Source organism: Plasmodium vinckei (genome assembly GCF_900681995.1).
Source record: "Plasmodium vinckei vinckei genome assembly, chromosome: PVVCY_12".
NCBI classification, from domain to species: Eukaryota; Apicomplexa; class Aconoidasida; order Haemosporida; family Plasmodiidae; genus Plasmodium; species Plasmodium vinckei.
Window position 1 is genome coordinate 1,023,202 of NC_051304.1, and position 26,991 is coordinate 1,050,192.

General features: G+C 23.8%; 6 protein-coding genes across 6 annotated transcripts; 3 read left to right on the plus strand and 3 right to left on the minus strand.

Annotated features, from left to right (window-relative positions):
• Nucleotides 1-677: 677 nt before the first annotated feature.
• On the plus strand, nt 678-4,496 carry PVVCY_1202870 (inositol 5-phosphatase, putative; the record flags this gene model as incomplete). Its single annotated transcript, XM_008625295.2, has 1 exon — nt 678-4,496. The coding sequence occupies one exon, from the start codon at nt 678-680 to the stop codon at nt 4,494-4,496; it is 3,819 nt and encodes a 1,272-aa protein (XP_008623517.2).
• Nucleotides 4,497-4,801: 305 nt separating this feature from the next.
• Nucleotides 4,802-7,117, minus strand: PVVCY_1202880 (conserved Plasmodium protein, unknown function; the record flags this gene model as incomplete). The annotated part of the gene is made up of 3 exons (XM_008625296.2): nt 4,802-4,853; nt 4,970-5,027; nt 5,206-7,117. 3 exons carry the CDS (start codon nt 7,115-7,117, stop codon nt 4,802-4,804), a joined length of 2,022 nt encoding a protein of 673 aa, XP_008623518.2.
• A 678-nt stretch (nt 7,118-7,795) lies between these two features.
• On the plus strand, nt 7,796-10,963 carry PVVCY_1202890 (periodic tryptophan protein 2, putative; the record flags this gene model as incomplete). The annotated part of the gene is made up of 1 exon (XM_008625297.1): nt 7,796-10,963. One exon carries the CDS (start codon nt 7,796-7,798, stop codon nt 10,961-10,963), a length of 3,168 nt encoding a protein of 1,055 aa, XP_008623519.1.
• Nucleotides 10,964-11,399: 436 nt separating this feature from the next.
• Nucleotides 11,400-12,062, minus strand: PVVCY_1202900 (1-cys peroxiredoxin, putative; the record flags this gene model as incomplete). The annotated part of the gene is made up of 1 exon (XM_008625298.1): nt 11,400-12,062. The coding sequence occupies one exon, from the start codon at nt 12,060-12,062 to the stop codon at nt 11,400-11,402; it is 663 nt and encodes a 220-aa protein (XP_008623520.1).
• Nucleotides 12,063-16,567: 4,505 nt separating this feature from the next.
• PVVCY_1202910 (transcription factor with AP2 domain(s), putative) lies at nt 16,568-22,360 on the plus strand (the record flags this gene model as incomplete). The annotated part of the gene is made up of 2 exons (XM_008625299.1): nt 16,568-22,086; nt 22,207-22,360. 2 exons carry the CDS (start codon nt 16,568-16,570, stop codon nt 22,358-22,360), a joined length of 5,673 nt encoding a protein of 1,890 aa, XP_008623521.1.
• A 743-nt stretch (nt 22,361-23,103) lies between these two features.
• Nucleotides 23,104-26,772, minus strand: PVVCY_1202920 (glutamate dehydrogenase, putative; the record flags this gene model as incomplete). The annotated part of the gene is made up of 1 exon (XM_008625300.1): nt 23,104-26,772. The coding sequence occupies one exon, from the start codon at nt 26,770-26,772 to the stop codon at nt 23,104-23,106; it is 3,669 nt and encodes a 1,222-aa protein (XP_008623522.1).
• Between the last annotated feature and the right edge of the window lie 219 nt (nt 26,773-26,991).

Sequence of the window (26,991 nt, forward strand, 5' to 3'; positions counted from 1 at the left end):
TTTATATATGCGCATCAAAAATTTACGATTTTTTTTTTTTTTCCCCAACCCCCATTTTTTTTATTACTTATCATTGGTTACGTTTTCTTTTTGCAGTCATATATAATATCTCTAAACTTGTGAAAAAATAAAATAATTTTCAGCAAAAAAAATAGCATAAAAATGGCATAAAAAATGTTATAAAAAATGATATAAAAAATTTTATTAAAAGTATATAACATTATCGGAGCATAGTAAAAAATAAAAAAATTATAAGATATAATAGATAGGGCCCTTGGTAGGAAATTTACAAATTATGCAAAATAAAAATGCAAAATAATAAGGAAAATTCGAACACAGCATAAAGAATACTGAGAGAATAGCATGAACTTTAATAAATTTGCAAAACCAAACTATGCAAGCTTGATAAACTTTAATAATTTTGCAAAATCAAACTATGCAAGCTTGATAAACTTTAATAATTTGCAAAACCAAACTATGCAAGCTTGATAAACTTTAATAATTTTGCAAAACCAAACAATGCAATCTTGATGAAGGAAATCCCAAATCAAACCTACTTCATCAGATACTTGCAATGCTTTCCTTTTTTTTTGAAAAGTTCATACTATCAAGTTAAACCTAGTTGAGGTTCAAAAATATTTACAAAATTTTCAAGCAAGTATATAAAAAACACCACAATGTATGGCTCAAGCCCAATAGTATATAAAAAATTTAAAATATATAGTAGTCGAAGTATAATACTAATTGCTGGGATAAATAAAAAAGAAGACGCATACAGTATCTGTGAATTAAAGAGAACTAAACAAGTAGAAATAAAAAAACATTTTGAAATATTTGGTAAATTAAATTTTCGAAATTTAATAAAAAAAAAAAAAGCAGAATATTTATGTACCTGTGAAGGTATATTAGGTTGTATAAAATTTTTAAGCTATCCATATTTATATGTAATTACTGATAAAGAAAAGATAGGAGTTTTATTTAATGAACATAAAGTATATAGTGTAAAAAATATTTTATTAATCCCTTTTAAAGAAACTGTATTTGAAAAAACACATCAAGAAGATCATCTAGTACAAATATTCTACAATTCAGCAAATCATAAATATTTATATTTTTCTTATACATATAATCTAGCTAATAGTTTACAAGATAATTATTTTTTACAACAAGAATATTTAAAAGGAAATATAATATATAATAAAAAATATAAAAATAATTATATATGGAATTATTATCATTGTAAGCCTTTTTTAAAACAAAATGTTTTTATATGTCTTTTTGTAATTAATGGGTATCTAATTCAATCAAAAATTTCATTCTCTGGAAAGAATATTGATATTACTTTTGTAGCTAGACGTAGTTACAAATATGCTGGAACACGTTATAGAAAACGAGGAATAAATTATAATGGCTATGCAGCAAATGAAGTTGAATCTGAAATTATTTTACATGAAAAAAATAATATATCTAATGTTATTTTATCTTATGTACATCTAAGAGGTTCAGTACCAATACTATGGAATCAATCTATTAATTATAAATTATTAAAGAAACCCAAAATTAAATGTCTGAAAACTGATATAAATTATACATGTACTAAAAAACATTTTAGTTATTTATTTAAAAAATATGGATACCCAATTACTGTTGTCAATCTTTTAAGTAAAAATAAATATAGTGATGAAGTTCTATTGTCTAAAGAATATAAAACATGTATTAACATAATTAATAAACATATCCCACCAACTATTCGAATTATATACAAACATTTAGATTTAAGAAAGTCATATAAAATAGGAACTAAATATGCTCAATATAATCTAAAACTTTTATTTAAATTTTCTTTAAATAATATCGGTTTTTTTTTTATACATAATAATCAAGTTTTATCAATTCAAAGAGGGGTACTTCGTTTTAATTGTGTTGATTGTATAGATAGAACAAATGCAGCTCAGATTTTTATAAATATATATATGTTTATTAAATTTGTAACATTAATAAATGTATTAAAAAAAACAGATTTATTTATAGCTGATTTAAAACAACTTTTTCAAATGTGCGAGGAGTTAGGTGATGCTGTTTCTAAACAATATGCAGGTTCATTAGCTCATAAAAAATATACATCAGGACAAAATACAAACCTTTTTATTCAAACAAAAGAATTATTTACATCAATAAAAAGATATTACATTAGTTCCTTTAATGATTTAGAAAAACAAAATTCTATAAACTTATACTTAGGTGTTATTCAATCGAAACTCAATGAAATATCAAATGCACATTATCTCGACACTTATATACATAATTCATTTTTTAAAGATCTAGGAAACGACAAATTCTGGTGGGTTCTACCTCTAGAACATTTTTACTATAAAGTAGAATCAATACTTGATGGATCCTTCGATAGATGTGAAAAATGGGACAACACTAATATCGATAAAAATGTAGAAAAAAAAAAAATAAAAAAAAATTGTAGAAAAAAAAACAAAACAAAATTGCATATATCAAAATTATCTTTACATTTAAAAGGGTATACAAAAATTGTAAAAAATATAAACAACAATTTAAAATTCTATAATTGTTACAGTAAAACAAACATTTTTAAAAATATGTACAACGCAAATAATATGCTCAGTATATTTTTAAAACAAAATTCAATGCTAAGTTTGGAACATTATTCAAACATAAATCATATCAATAAAGTCATCAAAGAAAAAGAAATTCAAATTGAAAACAATATAGAGAATACTAACCAAGTATCCTTTAATCTTTTCAAAGAAGTTTGTCAAACATTTGAACATTACAATGTTTATAAAAATAACTTTAATAAATCTTTTAAAAATAAAAATATTTTCCGACTAAAAATATGGAGACTAATTGCTTGCTACAACTATTTAAATTATATGAAAATATATTTTCAATTTTTTTTTCTTATTTATTATTCTTTTTGTTCAAAATACAATGTTATTCAAATTTATTTGGATCATTTGCGGACCATCTCAGAATGGCAAAACGTTCAAGTACCTCATCAAGAATCTTCCCATCGAAACAAAAAAAATGAAATAAATTATTTATATAAAAATGGAAATAACTATATGCAAAATGATACTGATGAAGAGGGTTATATTGTCAACAGGAGTAATGATCTATTCCCCATTTCAAGTCAGTTTAATTCTTATAAAAATGAGGCTGAAAATATCATTAATGAGTTTAAAAAACGAGGAAATATAGCAATTTTATTAAATTCTTATATTAATTATTTTTATATAAATAAATTAAATTATAATTATATTCTCCTAAACTTATCATATATCCCAGACGAAAAAAACAATGTCGTTTTGAAAAGTAGAGAAAAACATAGTAATCACAATAAGTGTGACAACAAAATGGATACACTGACAAGGAAAAAAAAAAAAAAAAGTATAAGTACAAACATTTTTAATGAACTTGCTATGTCTTGTAGTAAAGACCAAATGAAAGGGTTGCATAGTCTTAGTTCCAAAATAATGCGTAAAAAAAAATATGATTTAAAAGGGAAAGAAATTTGTTCAGAAAATGATTGCTTTAAAAAAAAATCAAAACTTATTTTAGATAAACATAAAAAAAAGGAAAAAAATATTATAAAATTACCATGTGTATATAGCCCAATTTATTTTAATGTAAAATTATTAAAATATTTTATGTTTGTTCATTATTATTTTTCTTCTAATTATAATAATTTACTAAGTATCAAAAAAAAAATTGAAACAATTGGCATGGAGATAAATAAAAATTTTATAGAAATACAAAATAATCTTTCTAAATCAAATAAAACTATTACTTTTTATAATATCCAATTCTATCTTAAAAAAATTATTGAAATGCATGACAAAAATAATATGAACACATTTTTCAATGAGCTATACATGTCTTATATTTATAATTGCCATCACTACAAAAAATTTAACTTAAGTTTCCATAGGGACATTAAAAACCTTTTTTACAATCCCCAAAATACAGTTACTAGTGGTAATAACAACAACAACAATAATAATAATGATGAGAAAAAAGTAAGTAAAATAAAATCAGAAAAAATTCAATTTTTACAAGAATATGATTCATTTGAAAATATTTTAAAAGAAAAGAAAAAAATTAAATTAATCGATGAAAAAATACATAATGAAATAAATTATCATTATCAACTAGCCAATAAATATATGTCTATTGATAGTTTCCAAAAAAAATATTATCATGAAATGAAACATTTTCAAGAAAAAGATCAAAAAATTAAAAATTATTTTAAAAAAAATACTAAATTATGTAGCATTTCAAATAATAATGATTATAATACTAAAATAAATGAGATCATTGAAAATATTAAATTAATACATACAAAACAAGTAGATAAATTGGAATATAAAAATGTTGAAGATTTTAATTCACTATCTGATAAGCTTGAAAATAAAATGAATTATCATGATTATTGTGATCCTTTACGTAGAAAAATATTTGCCTAAAATAAAAAACGCTTATATACCTCAGTAAGACAATACCTAGCCATATATATAATTTATTTAAATATTTGAACAAATACAATGCTACCAATGAAAAAATAGTTGTAGTATCACATTTTGTAATCACCAAATATAAATAATTCTTTATTATGTTATTTTTTTTTGTTAATATCTATGCATATATGTGCAAGATATTTTATAAAAGTATCATAAGTAACAATAATAATAAAAAAAACGTCAAAAAAAAACAATAAAAATAAGTATATAGGTGCTTTAAATTGCACCTTTAAAAAAATAGAAGAACCCCATTAATGGTATGGGTGCCTAATTTCCTTCAAAGCCATTTTTATCCGGTTAATGCTTTTAAAAAAAAAAAAAAAAATATATGTATATAAATGCAAAAAGTTCTATTTTTACCTGAACGGTCATAATTTTTTGTTTAATAAAAAAAATAATATTGCGTCTTTATGGCTTACTCGATTGGGATATCCCCACTAACGGATAGGATGTACTCCTTTATTTTATTTTCAAAATCTGGAAGAAAAAAATGGAGTGAAATATGGAGATATAATAAAAATGAGATTATCACATTAGCAGAAAATGTGAAACTTTTAGACAATACAATAGTACTAGCTAAATGAGAAAAACATAAATTACATGACTGTACATGTAGAATAGTGAAAAAAAAAAAAAATTCATAAGTAGCTATTACTTTCAAGAGATACATAATCTAAATCCAATTCCGAATTTATTAACTTTAAGGAAATATACCCCTTTATTATACAAACAATTAATATTTCTTTTGGAGGAAATATTAAACAAAGTGGCGTTTTATAAAAATCCAAAATAATTAAAGATGATAATTTTTGTAAATAGGAAACTTGATTAGGTTTTATATAATCAGACATTATTGATACAAAATTTGTTATATAAAATGAAATAAGTTCAAAAGATAATATTTTAGGTTTTATAAAATAATTAAAACTTTTTAATACTTCCCCTTCATAATATATTATGGCTTTTTGAAGAAGCTGTAATTTTTGTCCTGAATTGTTTAATACCCATTTAGAGGAAGAAATATTTATATTTTTTTTTTTTTTTTTACATAATTTTTTAAATTTTTGTATATAAGCATTTTTATCAATATCATCATCACCGTTTTTATTTGATTGATCAAGATTATTGTCGTTTTCTTTTTCCGTAGAAAAGTTATACTCTGACAAATTGTCACTATTACACTCAGAAAGATATGAATTGAAAAGGTCGCTAACATCACTAATATTATTTATATCAGATATGTAGCCACTATCTGTAATAATATTATTAAGATCTATCAATTGATTATACAAATTCATATAGTGTTTTTTTTCTTTGTCTTCCTCTTGATATGACTGTTTGTCAATCGTTTTTATATCTTCATTTTGTATGTCGATTTTTCTTTTTTTTTTATTTTGTGTAATATCTTCTGAAACATTAACATTTTGATCGTGCTCATCTGCACACGTTAATATTTCATTTTTTTTTTTAGCCATTTCTATAAGTGTATCAAAAGTATCATCATCTTTTATGTCATAACAATTTTGATGGTTATACATTAAATCAGGTTGAATTTGTTTAATTTTTTTTTTGATAATTTTTTTTTTATAAAAATAATTAAGTAATTTAAAAATTCCTTTAGGTATGTCATATAATTTTTGTGACTTTTTACATTGTTCAAAATCTTCTCTTAATTTCCATGCTAAAAATATACATGACCCAGCAATAATGTAATTTATAGGTTTATCTTTTTTTGTTAATTTTTTTTTATTATATTTATGCATATAATATAATGCCATTGAAATAGTAGAAAATGATAGACGTAAATACTTTCCTAATATTACAATAAATTTAGACGTATTTAAAACATATTTTCGAAACTTTTTTTTTTTCATAAATTTTATATAATATTCTTCACTTATATTAAATTGCATATTAGTATTAAAAGCAATCTTTAATTTTTTATATATTTCTTTTTTAATTTGAAATTTTATATTATCTATGGTTGTTTCACCACTATTTTTGCTCCCATCATTTTCATCACCATCACTTTCATTATTTTGGTGATCCATATTATTTAGTGACGAGCTTGAATCATCTTTTTTATAACTTTCAACTTGATCAGATTTATTATTGTCATTTAGTTTGGAATCGTTGCTCATATTTTTATTTTTTCCTTTCCCCCCTATTCCTAAAATATGACTTGAGTAATAGGACTCATAACATTCAAGAGATTGTTTTGTTTTTATATTTTTTATTTTTTCATATATATCATCAGCTGTATTATTTATAGATATGTTTTCTTTTTCACAATTGTTTGATTTATGATATATATCGGATAATATTGTAACATTATTTTCCATATCCATTTTGTTAGTTTGATAACAAACTAGTTTTTCTGGTTGTTCATTTATTGTATTTTTTAAATGGTATTCATTTTGTGTTTCCTTTACTTGCTCCTCCTCTATGTTAGCATATACACAATTATTGATATAGTCATCTTTTGTTTTGTCATTTATGGAATAATTTTTTATAACATGTTCATCAATACTTAAATTAGAATTGTATAATAATTCAATGATTTTCATATTTTTGTAATTTTTTTTTTTTTATTTAAATCATAATTATAAAAAATATAAAAATATGTATATAATTCAAACGATTTTATAAAAATCGCTTTTAAGTGTGCTATTTATACCTATATATATTTTTTCCATTTTTTTTTATTTCAAGTATGTAAAAAAAATTGCCCTTTATATATACGAGATTTTTCGTATGTAGTATGCGGTTACGTTGTTAAGCGATTACCTGGTTTTATGTATCTTTTTTATTATTCATTTATTTTTTTTTATTTTGTTTTTCTTTATATTTTTATATATTTTTTTTTCCATTTTTTATTTGGCAGTTTTATTTGTTTTTTTGTAATTGGGGCATTTTGAATAGCAGCGAAAAATGTATATCACTAATTTGCTGTTGTAAATTAAAAATGTTTTCCCCTTTTAAAATTAATTAATTATATACATGTATATATATCTGTTTTTTAAATTTACAAGAATATAATTAAATTATCTATTTTTTATATTTGTACTGAAATTAAGTCATACCTGAAGTAGTATAATCACGCGAGAAAAAAAAATCTCCATATAAAATAGAGCCAAAAGTATGATTAAAAAATATTAGCTAGCTGTTTGAATGGATAAGAAGAATATGCATAGGATATAAACATTTTTAACGTAAAAAAAAGTAAAAGATATAAAACTGATAAAATGTTGAACTACAATCTTAGCAACATATGTGGGAGTTTTTATACAGGAGGTAAACTAGCATTTAGTGAAGATGGCAATTCTTTATTTGTTCCAATAAATAACAGAATAAATGTATATGATTTAAGTAGTAATACATGTAATACATTATTGTCTGAAAATAGAAATGATTTACGATTTATAGCTATTCATCCAAATATGGATATATGTATAAGTATCGATAAATTTGGATATGGTTGTGTTATTAATTTATTGAAAGATAAAATAATAGCTCGAATTTTATTTAAATCCAAAACTGGCATTATTACTTCTTTTAATTATAATAATATTTTCACACCTCAAGAGGAACAAGATTTTGTGAACTTTGCTACTTTTACAAATAGTGGTAAATATTTTTTGATAGGTATAGGTAGACGAGTAATAATATGGAATAGTCCATGTAAACATAATAAATATAGATTAGTAAAATATAACGATTTATGTTATCATTCTTTAAATATTATATCCATAGATATATCTGAAAATGATCAATATTTTTTAACTACTTCATATGATTTAACTATAAGAATACATACAATTAATAAAAAAAAAAAAATTCGTCCAACGGTTCTTAGTGGCAATAAAAGTATCATCGTTGGTGCATTCTTTTCAAAAAATGCTGACTTTATTTTTAGTGTCAATAAGTCGGGACTCATAATAGTTTGGTCCTACGAGGTAGCCACGGGAGAAGCAGAAAAAGGGGACGAGCTAAATGGGATTGAAGAAACGGTTGACAAGGTGACTGGAATTGACGAAGCAGAAGCTGACACAAAGGCTGGGGAAGTAGTTGCTACCCATGAAGGGGTAAGGAGAGGAAAATACGTGAAGGCATACGAAAAAAGATGGTGCTATAAAAAAATATATTATTGTAATCAAGATAAAAATGAAGAAGTTGTTAAGGCATGTTTCAATAAATATCGTGATTTGTTAGTCATTGCTTATAGTAATGGAAAGTTTGCTATTTATAATACTCCTGAAATGGTGTCACTATATAATATTAAAATTAATACAAATATGATTGATGATATAGTAATAAATAAAGATGGAGATTGGATTGCTTTAGCTGAATCGTCAAATGGAACCGTAATTGTATGGGAATGGCAAAGTGAAAGTTATATATTAAAACAATTTACTAGTAATAAAAATGTAAAATGTGTAAAATTTTCACCAATTATAAGCCATTTAAAAATAGGAAGTAATATAGCTAATAATTCAATGTCCTATCATGAATGTGATAATTTTACAAGTAAATTTGTTATAGCCACAGGAAATGAAGATGGAACAATTAAATTATATGACTATTTATCTTATATTAATTTTGTAACTTTTACTGCACATACAAATAGTGTTACAGATATATGTTTTTTACCACAGGGTAATGCATTTATTTCATGTTCTTTAGATGGAACATTACGAGCATTTGATTTATTACGATATCGAAATTTTAAAGTATATACAGCAGATTTATTAGAGGAAGATACTAATATTGCCACTAAAAATAGTAATAATAATATGAACGAGTCAGGTAAAATTGTGGCTAAAAAAATATCTAAAAAAATTAATGTACAATTTTTATGTGTAAATGTGAATGTAAGTGGAAATATAGTGGCTGCTGGTGGAAGAGGAAATGAATATATTGTCTATATATGGAATATTCAAACTGGAAAATGTATAGATAAATTATATGGTCATAATTCTCCAATTGCAAAAATATGTTTTAGTACTAATTTAAAAAATGAAGGAGTCATAGCTACCTGTTCAATGGGGGCAAATATTCTTATTTGGGATTTATATTCAAGAAGAAATAAAGGAAGTAAATTTGATGAAATTACAAATTCACAAAGTATTTCATATATGTGCTTTGATCCAAGAGGTAATGATGTATTAGCAGTATGTACGTTAGGGTGCAGAATAACTTTTTGGGATATATCGGTGCAAGAAATTGTCGGAACTATAGAAGGTGCAAGAGATATAAAAAGAGGAAGATTATTAGGAGAAGATTATTCAGCAATTCCTAAAATGAATAATAATAAAAAAAAAAGAAATAGAAAAGATGGAAATTATCAATATGTAGATGATTTAGAAGATCAAGGAACAAATACTGTTGTAAACCAAAATTGTTATTTTACATGTATTGATTATATACATAGTGGAAATTATTTAGCAGGGGTAGCTAATACTAGTGTAAGTTTGTACATATATGATACGAATATATATTTATTAGTAAAAATAATAGATTTAACAAAAAATTATTGTGTTGATGGAATAAAAAGAGAAATATCATCACGATATTTAACAAACGAAGGAAAACATATATATGAATATGATATAAGTGATGATGAAGGTGATATATATTTAGACAATTATAAAATATTGAATAGAAAAAAAAAAGAAAATATATTGCCTGGTCAGGTAAATGAGAATTTTTTAAATAATAAATTTAAAAAATATAAATTATTGTTAAATTATATTAACATATCAGGTGATGATAGACATATAGCAGTTGCAAGTAGTGTTGGATTATATATTTTAACAAAAGATCATCAATATTATTATGTACCAAATTCAAAAAATTTATATAAAGGTTTATTAGCTCCTATTAATTATGATCCAAAATTTTTAACACAAAATGTTAATGTAAAAAATTTTAAACTTTCTTTAAAAAAAAAAGAATATATTAAAGCATTTATTCTTTCATTAGCTTTAAATAATTATGAACATATTTTAGAGGTATATGAAAATGTCCCTTACAATTTAATCCCTTTATGTGTTAAAGTTTTAACAAAACCATTTATATATATATTAATAAATTTTATAAAAACATTATTATTAAACGATACAATCAAACATATACATTTGCACTTATATTATCTTAATTCAATTTTTACAATTCATTTTAGTATTTTTATAAATAACGATTTTAATACAGTAGTTAAAAATACAACTGGAGCGACCAAAAATGGACAAGATGATAAAAATACTCGAATTTCTATTTCAACAATTTCAGATGAATATAGAATATCTCTTCTTTTTATATTGAAACAAATTATTACTTTATATAATGGATTACAATATTTATACACTAATAATATTAATGTTTTGAAATATTTGAGTTTAGACTATATTCCATAATAAACAATTGTGTCCTAATATATAGGCACTTCTAACTGTTTTTGCTTTTTATATTTAACTTTTTTTTTTTTTACATGTTTTATACATTTGTGTACTAAGACTTTAATTTGGTGAAACATTCATCAACATTTTTTTTAATTAAATAAAAAATACAATAATAAAGACATAGCAGAATAAGGGATACAGACATAAATATGTATCGATTCAAATAATGCATCTAAATATTCACAAGCATTTTATTCTTCACCGTTACATCATGGTCATGCTCAAGCATTTCTTTGAAAAAAAATTTCTTCAAATAAACATGAAAGAAAATACATATATCTCTATTCATATTTAACAATAAAAAATAATATGAATAGTCATAAATATATGAACTTATATATACAAGGTTAAAAAATGTTACATGTATTTTCTATTTTTTTTTTATGGCTATTCATAAATCAACGAATCTGAGATATTTTTTTTTTGATGGCATATCAACTTTGGTTATTTCATTTTTAAAATGTTTCGATATTTCATCATCCTGAAGAGTTGGAATGACACAACATTTATCACCTTCATTCCAATTAACAGGTGTAGCTACTGGTGTTTTAGAAGTAAGTTGCAAAGATTTTAAAACTCTTAAAATCTCTTGAGCATTTCTGCCTGTTGTAGCTGGATATAATACAGTTGCTTTAATTGTTTTTTCAGGGGAAATAAAAAAAAGGCATCTACATGTTAATGGTAAACCACTTTTATCTTTTTCTTCCTCATCCATAATTTTTAATTTATTAGCAAGTTCTCTTGATTCATCACAAACAATAGGAATTTCCCATTTATTTAATTTTCCATAATGTTTTATATCCTCTATCCATTGTTCATGTGATTCTTTTGAATTACAACTAAATCCTACTAATTTACAATTAAGTTTTAGAAATTCATCATGCATTTTTCCTAATTCAGCTAATTCAGTTGTGCATACTGGGGTAAAATCATTTGGGTGACTAAATAATATTGCCCAACTATTTTCTATATACTTATATAATTCGAAATCCCCATCTATTCCTGAAGCTTTGGCTGTAAAATTTGGAAATTTTGCTCCTAAATGATATGCCATATTTATATACAAGTTGTATTTATGTGGTGAAAATGTATTTACGAATATCTATATTTTAGTGATGTTGTTATATTGTTTCCAAAAAATGGATTATTAAATTATTTCAAAATTATAAAAAATATAATTGCTTCCTTGTTATAAATTTATATTTTTTTTTTTATAAAAAGCTATTATTTTTTATTTCCTTAAAAATATTAAAAAAAATATGAACGTGCAGGTGTTTTAATGAAAAAATAAACGGTGTGGAGAAAAGGTTAAAAATAAACAATAAATTTATAAATAAAATTAAGCTGTAAATAATTTGAAATACCAAAATATTTCAATATGAAATAATAAAAGGAAATATCTTAAAAAAATAAAATAATTTAATACAAAAAAAGAAAATTATATTCGAAAATCCTATCGAACCAACTGATTTGTAAAACCGTATGCATATATGCATTTTACTTGCCAAATAATTGTAAAATAATTATATGGATTTTGGACAGCAAAAGAATAATACTACTTTTGACGTAGAAATGTATGAAAGTAAATTTATATATATTCCGAACCATATGCTTACACAATATGCCCACTTAAGCTTATCGAATTTTATAGTCATATTAAAGGTGCACTAAAATAGGAATATTATTAATGGAAACAACCCAACACATTAAAAATTATGAACATACATAATTTATAACCTATCCAAATAGCCAAATTCAACTGTAAATTAATATTCACTAAAATATAAGACAATAAATAACAACATTTATCGTACTGTTAATAGGATTAAAAAAATGCGAACACCGTTTAAATATCTTGTAATATTAGAAAAATTTAAGTAGTTAATTTATGTACAGGATATAAGTTAAATAATAAAAAATTGTTTACTATTATGCATATTATCACTGTGTGTATTTCTATGGTACATTTTAAGTGTCTGATTGATCTAGCTATTATTTATTATAAAAAATTATATTTTTTTTTTCGAAATATATATGAGTGTTAAGGATATAAAATTGCACATAAAATATTTTTTTATTATAAAAAAGCTAGCTCCTATTGGTATGCTTATATATATAAGGTTTTTATTGGAATAAAGAAAAGATGAAGGGTGTTGTGTTAGTGTATATAAAGATAAGCTTATGTATATTCTTTAAATTGGATATCTATTTTTAAATTAATTTCCTTTATAAATATTTCCTTATTTTTACTTATTTATTGTTTGGCTTATTTATATAGTTTTAATTATAAAAATTATGACCAAGCAATATTTTTTTTTTTCTAAAGCCAATATAAATAGGATAATATTCTATGACGAAATATATGCTTAATTAAAAAAGGAGAAAAAAAATAGTTTGAATAAATTATATGAATTACTATATGTTAGTGGTACATTTTCATAGAATAAATGGTGTGGTATATTTTAATTGTAAGTAGCTAACATATAATAATTTTATTTATGCTTTTAAGCTATGTGTGTAATTTTTTTTTAATGTCATTTCCATTTTTGCCATATTATCAATCGGGATATACATAAAGAATTGGATACTAATATAACTTTTTAATTTCGTCACTAAAATTATGTACGTTTATCATTACATTCTTTATTTTAATTTTAATTAATTTTTTTTTTCGCTGCCTACTATTTTGAAATTGCACTAATGCACATGTACCACACACAAGTATGCAAATATATAATTCGTAAGATTGTTAAATTAAAAAGGTGATATATTGATAAAATAATTTTAGGAAAATTACTAAAAATTTAATAATATAAATAATTATAAACATAACTAGCTTAAATAGTTTAAAGCTTACATACTTTTGTAAAATTATTCCATTTTAGGAATAAAATAATTATAAGGGCTGGTTATAGAAACAACAGTATGTGTGTAAAAGTTTAGAAAAAATATTTATAATACGTTTTAAAAAAAAAGCGAGAGTGAGAATAAACAAATAATAAATTGCATATTAAAATGTACATTTTCATATATATACGAGACACTTTTAAATATTTTTAACTCCCATTTTATTAGTTGAATGATCATATATAAAAATAAATTATATTTAAAAAATAATAAAATAAATGCAATTTTTATATACAAACTATATTGCATTTTGTTTTTGATACACATACTTTATATATTTTTGTTATTATTATATTATTATTTTGTGTTTTGGAACAATATTTTTTATGAATTTTTTAAGTGGTCATCAAATGTTACATTATACTATTCGATGTTAATTTACATCTTTCTATATACCATAGAGAATATAAGCAATATATATATCTCCATTCTATTTTTAGAGTTTATTATGCTAGTTTTATTTTTAAAAGCAAAGATAGAAAATGGTGTATTAATTATTGTATGTGTATAACCCATAATATATATTATATATAGAATATAAAAAAAATATGTATATGTACTTTATATAATATTTATATATATTAGTTTGCATAATTAATATTTAAATTTTCCTATTACAATTTCGTGCTAGCGCATCATATAAGAATTTTTTCGAATTTTCTACTTACATTTCGATTATGTTTTTATTTGTATAATTTTGTTTAGTTATTAGCTGGTTTAAATATTTTTCGTAATAAACGCCAATCTATGTTTTAATTAATTTTTAATGATATAAGATGGAATGATATCTTATTTTTTTCAGCTATATAAATAAGATATACAAGATCCCTCAATGTGTGTTAAGCGCGCTATTATTACTTATATGTTTGTTTAATTTTGATGGGAAAATTAATAGTATCGCCGTATGGCTTGTTTATTATATGACCTGTGCATATTTTTTTTTTGTGTAATAAGCAAATTGTTTCATTTAATTGTATCCTTGTAATTTATGTGTTTTTAGTAAAACCTAACCTATTTTTAAGTGACCATATAATTACCTATTATTATTTTTACATTTTCGATTTTTTCGTGTTTACAGATTTGAGAGTGGTACTAACCTATCGTATCATGGGCATGATACACCCTAGTTGTATCTTATTTGTTATTTTTTAATTTTTTTAATTTATCATATAATAATGAATATGTGATAAATAAATGAATGTGTAATACACATACGTGTATGAATAAACCTGATATAATTTTACACATAATGATGGAGTAAGTTTGTTACTTTCGTTTTATCATTTTTTATTTCCCTTTTGGGAATATGTTTGTATATACACTACTTGAGCCAGTATGCCCATAATCAATTAGTCATTTTTATGTGTATATATACAAAGCAGGAATATATACCTATTATATTAAGAGGGATAAGATGACACTACTATATTATATGCATGCATGCTTTTATTCCTTTTTTGTTACACCTAATTATTTGTATATAGAACAAAAATAAACAATTTATTATATTTTTTTTATGTATCACCATTTATTATATACAATTTTTATTTATATGATTATAATTTGCACATATTCAAGGAAAAAGGCAGAAAAATACAAAAAAAAAAGATATAAGCATAAAAGGAATACCGAAATAAAGGGAATACGGAATACGGCTTAAGCTAAGCCAAATTAGATACAAAAAAAAATATTTAGTCCATTATATTTGGAAATATTGCGTTTTAAGTATCATTAAAATTTAGTGCGTTTGCTTAATTTTTACTGACTTGATTAATTCGTTAATTTTCAAATATATAATTATTTTTTTTTACACATATATTGGGATACTGTGCCTTAAGAAAATTAAAATCTAGTGAATACACATGGACGATTCAGTAAATGAGCTTCAGGTTATTTTTTTTTATATGATATTTATTTCCATATTGCTACGATAATATGTACATAAAGTGTAAAATTTAATATGATATATAATATCTGCTATTTGTATCAAATACAAAAATCAGCTATATACACATTTTATTCAACACATTGAAACATATATATTTTACAAACAAATAATATGAATGAATATTTTTAGAATTTTTTTTTTAACATATTTTCGCATATTATAAGCATAATATATTTATTTGAAATGCTCCAATTTTTTCTTTTTATTTCATATTTATTTTATTATAATTTTTTTAAGTTCACAATTTTTACTATATAATATTATGTGTGCATATGCTTATTGTGTAAGTATATAAATTTATATTGTTTCGAGGAAAAGTTATATTTTTCTTTAATTCTTATTTATATATATTTATGTGTAACATTCCTTAGTAATTTTTTTGTGTAATAAATTATGTTACATGCATTTTTTTTTTAATTCAACAATATTATTTTTTATTAAAAATATTTTAATTTTTATTACGTGTTTTCCTTCCATTTCGTTCTCTAATTTTCACCTCTTAACTTTTTTTTTTTGCCAATTTGTACACAATTGTAAACCTGCACATTGCAAATTCACTAAAAGCCACGTGTATTGCATATGTGTATTTGATATGCTTACATATATACTTATATGTACCGTTTTTTTTAAACATATTTAGAATTACATTTATACATACATACACATATGTATATGTATGTATGCATAAAATTTAAGTTTTAAATATGGATGATTTTGAAATAAATCTATCACTTGAGAATTATTTAGAAGACGATAAGGTGTTACATAATTTCCCTTTAAAATATATATATGTATTAATATATGCTTACAAAAATTATTATTTTAACATTTATTTAAAACAAAAATGTAAAAATAAACCGAATATAAATTTGATTGAAGACCTAGCGAAAAATGCCAATGAGGATAATGTCTTAGACTTACCTTTGAATATATTAAAAAAACGGTATAATTATAAAAAAAAAAAAAAACGCATTTTGTTTGATACGTCTGAAAGCATAAACAGTAATTTAAGTTTCGATGATAAAAAATATAATGAAGAGGGGTCAAACAAAAAAAAAAATAAAAATAGTAGCATACATGATCACACTAACCTCAGTGGCAATGAAAATACTACTGATGAAAATTCTACAATAAACCCAAATAACAATAATAACAATAGTAACATTTCTGTTATTCGCAGCAATGGGAATAACAACAGTAATAATAATTACCTCGCAAGTAAACGCGAGGAGGTTAATCCAACAAATTTGAAAAGTAAAGTTTACGGATTTAGCAAATATTATGAAAACGGCAAATATGGTTTACCAAAATGGCGGAAAAACTTAAATTTAGCCAATAAAAATGAAAACGTAAATTATAATGAAGAAAATAACGATGATCAAAGTGAAAATTATTCTGAACACGACATAATTTTTTTGATACATTATTTTATGCACAAATTTGTTTTTAATAAAGATGGAAAAAAAAAAATTAAATTAACGATGAAACAAAATTTAATTGAAAAGTTGGAAAAACTCGAAAAAGAAGCATTGAAAATGGAAAGTACTGTTAAAAGTAGTAACAACCATTCTAGCAACGCAGAAAGTTTCGATAAAAATGATATTACCGATGTGTGCAAAAATATGGAAAACGGCAGTTTTTATTATGAACAAGTCATAAAAAGTGACGAAAAAGAAGATGAAAAAAAAAATAATATAAATAATAATGATACATATTCTGAAAAAGATGATAAAACTAGCCATAATATTAGCGAAAATGGAATTTCACTTCCAGAAAATTGTAAATCACCTGAACATTCATGTAATAAAATAAAAAGTGATGATACATCATGTTTAGCATACCATAATGATATTAAAATGGTAATAGAAGAAAGTAAAGACAATGATAATAACACGTGTGTAGATATAGGAATAATTAAAGATAAAAATGATTGGATTTTGGAAAAAACAGACCAATCAGAAAATAACAATATAAGTAACAACGACATTACAAATAGTATTGGAAATAAAGATCATACTAAGCTCGAGAGTAGTAATAATTCAATAAAATGGGGATGCGAAGGAGATAAAGCTTGTGATAAAACACATAATGAATCTGAATTAGAAAGTTTTAATGAAGAAATGGCCATGGAAATTGAAAAGAAAAAAATATATGAAATAATTGAAAACTATTTTTATAAAAAAAATATATTTTTTAATGTGAATGAAATATTTTATCCTTTTAGTGATCAAAATGTTGACACACGAAAAAAACGAAAAAATAAAAATAAAAAATTAAATAAGCCACTCCCAAATGTTAATAAGTGTGCAAGTGTAATTGAGGTATATGATAATAAATTATCTGAACAAAAGCATATGAAAAACAAATCCTTACTTTCAAAATTGAAAAAAGGTTTGAATTTATTATTAAAACATGATAAAACAAGGAAAAAAGGGAAAAATAAAAATTTTGAAAATAGCACAAGTTATATGAATAATAATTATGACGAAAATCAAAATTATCAATTTAATGATTTAAAAAGAATGGAAAGAAAACTAAAGAGTGGAAGATATGGTAAAGATGAATATAATAAGGAAAGTACTATTTCAATGGACAAGCTAAAAAATAATCAAGAAAATTTAAAAGCAAATGTATTAAAAAAATGTCTACTGGATGTAATAGATTATAGCGAAATGTGTATGTTTTCAAACAATGATAATAAAAATAATTTTGGACAATTTTCAAATAAGACAAAATTTAATATAGGAGGAAATGAGCCTATAATAAATCCAAACTTACATGAAAATAATATAAATCAAACATATTTAGATCATCAAAATGATATAAATAATAATGATAATCGAAGAAATAATTATAATAATTTTCAAAACATAAACAATAGGATGATAAATGGAATTGATCAAAGATATGGAAACGAATTAAATAATTCACGGCTTTATAATAATATATATGGAAATGGTCCAGTAAATATGCAAAATCCAAACATAGGAGATAATAGAAATAAAGAAATGCTAGGAAATTATAATGTAAATACAAATCCTATGTTTTATAATAATTCAGGAGAATATTTAAAAAATCATCAAGCACATCATGATGCTATTCACAATAACAATACCGATAATAATACAAATTTATTACAAAATAGATCTAACTATTTATATAATGGAAGAAATAATACAAATATGGATAATAATATGTATAACCATTCTATGATAAATCCAAAAGATGCAGAATTTCATGAAAAAAATAAAAATATGCATATGCAAAATATGCCATATAACAATATATGGCCTACTAATATGTATGGTATCCCAAATATGAATGGAGATACTTCAAATGGAAATTCTTTTATACCGTTAGATCCTATGAATAATCAAATTGAAAGAAACTGTAAAACCTCTGGGCTTAATTATGATACCAATGATATGACTCACCTTGGCAATAAACGAAATATTGGAATATACAATGGAATAGAAAATGAAAATCGAATTAAATCCGAAAATATGAATTATCTTAATAATAATATTCCTCCTCCTTATATGTATAATAATTATCATATGCCAATTATGGAAGGAGATGGAATGGATGTCAAGTTAAATCAAAGGGGATGTAGAAGAGGTCGAGGTAGAGGAAGAATGACTTCAAGGTTAAATAATAATGACTATATTTTAGGAACTAATATTGCACCACCAAGAGCAAAACGAGGCAGAAAACCACTAGGAAAACATCTTGGCCAAAAGGGCTCTAGAGGTCGAAAAAGACACGACGAAATTAGTAATATCCCTGATCCTAATATTTTGAATGGTGAGAATGAAGAAAATAATGATGAGAAAAAAAACAATGAGGAAACAGATGAATGTAATGATCAGACATTAAAATATCACAATAAAGATAATGACGATGATGATGATGAAAATAATGAAAATTATGAACCCGAAATAAATGGATACACATCTATAACTCATACTAATGTGAATCCTAATCATTCAGAAAATAACACAAGTACTCAGAATAATACGACAAATGGAAAAGAAAATAAAGAAACAAGTAAAGAATGTAGTGAAAATAAAACATCAAGTTACTTGGAAAAAGATGATAAAAATTATCTTTCCATTCATAAAGAAAATGAAAATAATAAAAAAAATCCAAAGAGATTAAGTAATAGTGAAAATGATAATAGCAGTAAGGAGAGTATTCACAATTATAATGTAAATGATGATCAAATTGGTTTGGAAGATATTAATAAAGACGAAGAAAATCGAAACCCTCTTTATATCTCAAACAGTAGTGAAAATGATCTGACAAAATATAGATGCACAAATAATGATGAAACAATTTTAAATTTGGAAGAAAATTTAAATATGACATTGAATAATAAAGCAAAATATTCTAGCCATTCTAATCATGGTAATCATAGTTTGAATAAAGTTGAAAAAAAAAAAAATAGCGATAATAATAAAAATTCAAAATCATTTTCACATGAATCTATACAAGATAGCAAACCAAATTATTCACATAAAAATGGATATGTATTGAGAAATGCATATAGTTATATAAATAGTGGATTAGGTGATAAATTTGATGGCTCAATGACTAATTTTTATAATGATTCAAATAAAAATAAGAATTTGACAAGCTTTCGAAATAATAAAAATCGGTCTCTTCAAGAAGATGAATCAGATGAACCCACATTTACAAAAATGGGATTGACATCTGAAAAAGATACTAAACAAACAAAGATAAAAAAAACAAGATCAAACTATAGTACCGTTTTGGGAGTACCTAATGCGTCTAATCTTGCAAGTGATGGAGATACAATTGGATTCGAAAAATTTAACAGTCCCAATAAAAATAAACTTATAAATAATTATTCTGCTAATAATAATTCAAGTTATTTAAAAGGAGGTACTTTAATTTGTAACAAAATTAGAGTATTAAATAATGACAGAGATAATGAAAGATTGGATTTCCAAATTAATAAACAAACTTATAAAGCCGAATATGGCATAGAAGAAAATAATAAAAATAAAGGTGGCACTAAAATAAAAAATAATGCAAAACAATTGTTTGAAAATTTAGAAGGGAAGCAAAAAGTACTAAATAAAAATCAAGGAACAAAAAGACGAGCAAATAAAAATGTATCGATCGAAGATGATGAAGATTGTAGTTTAGATGGAAATTCTGGAAGAGTTAAAAAATTAAAAAATGTTGATAAACATGATATTTATTTTGATGAAGAAAAATATGAGCAAGCAAGATATCTAACAAATAATGAAATGGATGGTGACGATTTAATTGATGAATATGAAAATGAAAAAGGAACAAATGGTCAGACAATGAAAGTATGCACAAGAAAAAAATCAAATCAAAGGGAACATAATGAAAAACAAATAAATATTGAAATTGATAAAAGTGAAAGTCGAAACAAAAAATATATTAATAATACTTTATGTAATAGTAAAGAATCGTTATATGGAAGTCCAATACAAAATGAAACAAATTTAGATCGAGAAAATTTTAATTATGTTTCAAACATTACGAGTGTGAATAAAGAATTAACAAGTAATGAAACAGATCAAAATAATCGAGATTGTAGTATCGAAAATTTTAGCCAATTTGATGAAAATTATGAACTAATAAAAAGTGAAAGAGTTTTAAGGAATGAACGAAGTAGACGAAGTTCACTTCAACATGATGATCTAAAAAAAAAACAAAAAAAAAATGAATACGAACTAAATGATAATCCTAATAAACTAAATAGCTCAAGTAGTTATAATTGTACTGATATAAAAAGTCAAGATAATGATCAAACTGATGAAATTGAATTTTACAATAATGATAATATGTATACTATAGAAAAAAAAAAAATATTTGAAGATAATCAAGGCCACAAAGAATTAAATAAAAATGATGCCGATATTTGTAATGACGATGAAAATGTAAATGATATCAATGAAATTGATTCCATTAATAGTAAGAGAAAAGGAAGAAGACCAAATACTACAATTTTAAAAACCGATAAAGTAAACATATCTCAAGATAAAGACTCAAATAAAAACTTTGATGAAACATTCATTTTAAACAAAGAACTTGACACAACCAAGGTCACTGATTCAAAAAGACGAACCAAAGCTTCCAAAAGACACCAAGATTTAAATTTCAGGGTTGAGAAAATTGAGACTGGCGCGTATAATGAGAATGGAGAGAAGGTTTCCGGCGTTTGGTATGGCTTCCCACTTTTCATCACACTTTTTATGTGTTTTATTTTTTTACCCCTTTTTATGTGCTTTTGTGTGATTTATTTCTTTCCATTTTTCATCTTTGCTTTTTTCTTTCTGTGCAGGTACGACACAAACCGAAGACTATGGCGTGTAATGTACATCGAAAACGACAAGCGAAAGACTCGGGGCTTTTCTCCGCGAATCTACGGATTCAATGCTGCAAGAGACATGGCCGTTCAGCTCAAATATGAAATGAACAAGAAAAATAAAAAATAAGAAAAATAAAAAATAAGAAAAATAAAAAATAAGAAAAATAAAACATAACCTTTTCCAAACACAACCCCCTAATTTGCTGACACTTTGATTCGAGGTAAAATACCTCCACCCGCGGGAAACCACTAACTTCCGTTCTACTACAATATATTAATATATATTATTATTTTCCTTTATTTTTTGAAACACCTTTTGTACAAATTGTGCGTTTTTCGCGTACTCCGACGCATTGAGATGAATTATGTAAATGATTAGGCAATGCATTCAGGCCGAAGTTCGCATTCATTTTTTTTTTTTTTTATTTTACATTTTTTTTCACGATTTAGCATTTATTTTATGCTTTATTTCCCATTTCATGGTTATTCGTTAATTTGATTAATTTGATAAGTTAAAATTTTGTCTCTATGTTATTTCATGTTATTTATGTACATACTATTTATCATGCATATGCTATGTTTTTGTTTGGTTACTATTATACATAAGTTGAACTCGCATTTGCTATATAGGCATAATTTTTTTAATGATACAAACTTTAAAAATACATAAAAAAATATATAAAAATATATTTAAATAATAAGTTAATTACTATATTACACGAATATGAAAAATTATTTTTTCAAACAAACTGAACTTTCACACAAACACGTAATTCACAAATATGCAAATACAACGCATGCTCAAGACATGCATAAGGTATGCAGTAAAAATGCAACACGATTGCAATAAATAGATGACACTAGCTCAAACTATTCATCACAAAGGTTTTGCAAATTTCGAACGTATTCAAAAAAGTTGAAAGCGGACAGATCGTTGAGGAATTGTTGAGAATAATAATAGTTAGAAGCAAGAGCTGAAGCAAATAAAGATTTTAAATAAATATAGGGGACTCTTTTAAGAATTTGATCAAATGGTACAATCTTTAAAATAGTTGTAGGTATTACTTCACTAAGTACACGCTTAAATAATTTGTAATCTTTACATAATGCATCTGATGCAAGGATATCTCTTTTTAATTCACTAATTTTTTTTGATAATATATTAGTGGCTTGAGATATTGGGGTTTTAGTTCGTCTAGTTTCTTTCCAAAGACATTCAAATTCTTGTTCACAATAATAAACAATTTTTTTATAAATTTCTTTAACATATTCTTTGTAAAATTCAGAAACCTCATCATCACCATCTTTTTTATTTCCATTATTATTGTTGGTATTATCTTCTGGTTTGTTTTCCAATTCATTAGTAGTCTTAATATCCTGTGATGAACATATTTTTATTTGATCCTTGTCCTCTAAAAGTAAATCATTACCTGCTGAACACATTAAATCAATAAACTGTTTATCATCTAATGCAAGTCCTACTAATACCTCTAAACTACTTGAAATAACACCACCTTTATTTGTTGATGCATCTTTAAATAATATAACATTTTTACTTTCTAAAATTGAGCGTGCTTCGTCTGAAATAAATACATTAGCACCTTCAACAATATATTTATATATACATTCTCCATTTATTATAATATTATTAACATTAAAAATATTTATCGAATGAGGTCTACCACCACAAGGATTAAATAATTCACAAGAATTTAAAGGGTTCAGAAAAAATGTATTACGACAATCTAATCCACTTTTAATTACTTTATCAAAAACTTGTACATTATGATCTTCAATAGAAATTTTAAATCCTGATTCAGATAAATACTTTTCATTATATAATATACAAGATGTATTTGTTTTAGTAGATCTTAATTTTGCCAATCTAGTTAGCTCTTCTTTATTTAATCCATTTTTATCATATAATACACCAGATCCATCAATAATAGAAATTATTTTTGTTTTAGATTGAAGTATAGCATTACTTCCTAAATCTCCATCAGGCCCACCAACTATAGATCTACTAATACTTTCTTCTTTTATATTTAATTTTTCACATAATTTTTTAATATAAGTTTCTATACCTAATGTTGTCATTCCATAGTAGTCATGTGGGACACCTCCATTTTTTCGAAGCTTACCAGTTGAAAATGTTTTCCAATAAAAATAATTTCGTTTTTTTGCCATTATACATGCCCAATCCATTAATTGATCTGATCCTGTATTTTCATCAGGACCTAAAAATATTAAATCTTCTTGATTTACATTTTGCATATTTTTAACATCCTTCTCATATAAATCTCTTTCTATTTGTTTTAAGAATATCGAATTTCCATTTCCACCATCTATATTCGTTTCACTTTTTGATTTCATTATTTTATTTACAACATCTTCTGTAGTTCTATTAGCAAATGAAAATTCTATTTTTGATTGACCTTCTGAATTTAAAATTCCATTTTCACTTTTTGCATCTTCTCTTTTATTAATGTTGCCGTTACTAATATTCGAGTTACTATTCACGACTGAACATACATTACTAGGCGTAAGATTCAACTGGTTATATTGAGATATATTTGAAGTGATTATATCTTCCCTTGTACTATTATTAATAAAATCATCATCAATTATAGAGGATTTCGTTCCAACCGAATTTGCACTTTTAATTTTATAGGGTGACTCAACAAGTAAATCTAAAATCGAATTAACATAAGAATAAAATGCTAGATTCTTAATATGTCTTGTATGTTTTGTTTTACATACATCTATATCTAAAAGTATAATTCCTTTACTACCACCTTCTGGTATATCTTTATTTTTAAAGTTTTGAGTATAAGATAAATTATATGCTTCATCAAATAAATTGTTGTAATTATGCATATATGAATTAGTATTATTTGATATAACTATTCTTATACCTCCTCTTGAAATTGCAGTAAAACGAATATGAAATCCAACAAAATGTAATCCTAATATCATAATTATAGAATATGGTTGTGCATCATATATTGAATCTTTTAATAAGGCTCCATCAAATGATATAGCAAAACTAATTTTATGTGAAAGAAAAAAATTAGTTTTTACTGCATATTTTTCAAACATATAAAAATATTGTAAAATATTTTTATAATGGTTATCTTCAATTTCACCTATTATATCTTTACTATCTCTATACTCATCTAAATTTAAAGTTTCATTATTTGTACCATTACTAAAATATCTTTGTTGTACATTTGATTTATAATTTTTATTTAACTTTCTTTCAAAATTACGGAACAGCAATTTTATTGTTTTTGGATTATTAATTGCACAGTTTAATATTTCATCTTTTGTATATTTAGAACTTTTTAATTTTTCTTTTATTATATAAAAATCATTCATTATTCCACTTCCTAAATGGCTAGATCCATTTCCTTTGAGATTTAATGCATTCTCAACATTCTTATAACTCGAAAATGAATTAGTTGAAAAAAATGCAATAAACTTAATAACCATAAATAAATATGCAGATTCTTCAGCAGTAAATATTCTTTTTACAGACAGTTGAATAAATCTTGGGTCATTGAATAAGCATAATGTTTTCAACGATTTAACAATTTTATATATTCTATCCCTTAATGCTAAAGAACCCATTTTCTCTTTTTCTTTATTTAAAACTGCATTCACATTTAATATAATCAACAAAACACCATTTTTTAATGGTTCAACATATTTTGAATATGAAAAACATTTATGCATATTTAAACAATCACCAATTAAAGAAAATATCGTAGGTATGACATTACTTCTTTTTACTGCTATAGTTAAAGAGAAAGTATTTTCAGATATTTCACAATAATGTGTTTGTAAATATTGACCTGTTAAATCCTGAGTTACTGTTTTATTCAAGTCATAATAAATATGTTCCCATTCTGTTCCTTTTACATATTTATAAAAATTAACATCCATTAACTTTTCTAAATCTGTTTCATTTTCATTTATTATATCATCTTTATATGTTGGAGGCTCTAAAATATATGTTCTTAATGGCTCTTCATATGTATGTTCTTTATCAAAAACAGAATGAACTGATCTAAAACTTTTTAACCTATAACATTCTTTTGACATATCACGAAAATTAAAATATTTTTCTTCGATTTTTTTTTCCATTTTATAATTTAATCTCGTTTTATTGTCATTAGCAAATACACGGGTCATAATAAAAATAACATTATTATGTGTTTCTTCAAATGTAGGAAAATATTTATCACTAGAATATTGTTCATTAATTTTTGACGTTATTATACACACAACAACTTTACTTATTAATTCAGGACTTGTTTCTTCAAAATGAAATCTATTAAATCCTAGCTTGTTAAAATAAAAATCAATGCTATAATTTATTAAATGTTCAGAAAATAAATTGTAACTTCTCAATAATTCCCTTGTCTGTTCATATTTTTCTTTCCATATTTTACTATTATTTGAAAATCCTTCCTGATGAAAGCACAATTCGCCTGAATGTGCAGGTGATAATGTTACGGATGGACAATGAATTTCCATTTTCCAAAACAAAATAAGTAACACTTATAAGTGGTATAATATATATATAAATATGTAATGTTGTGTGTATTCCTCCTATATTATTTATAAACTAGTTTTCAAATTAACTAGCGTGGAAAAAACACAAATATGAATATGAAACAAATATCTCACCAGTGTACACGCATGAGGGTTTATATATATATGAACATGCTATTAAAAAAAAAATTAATAGGGTTA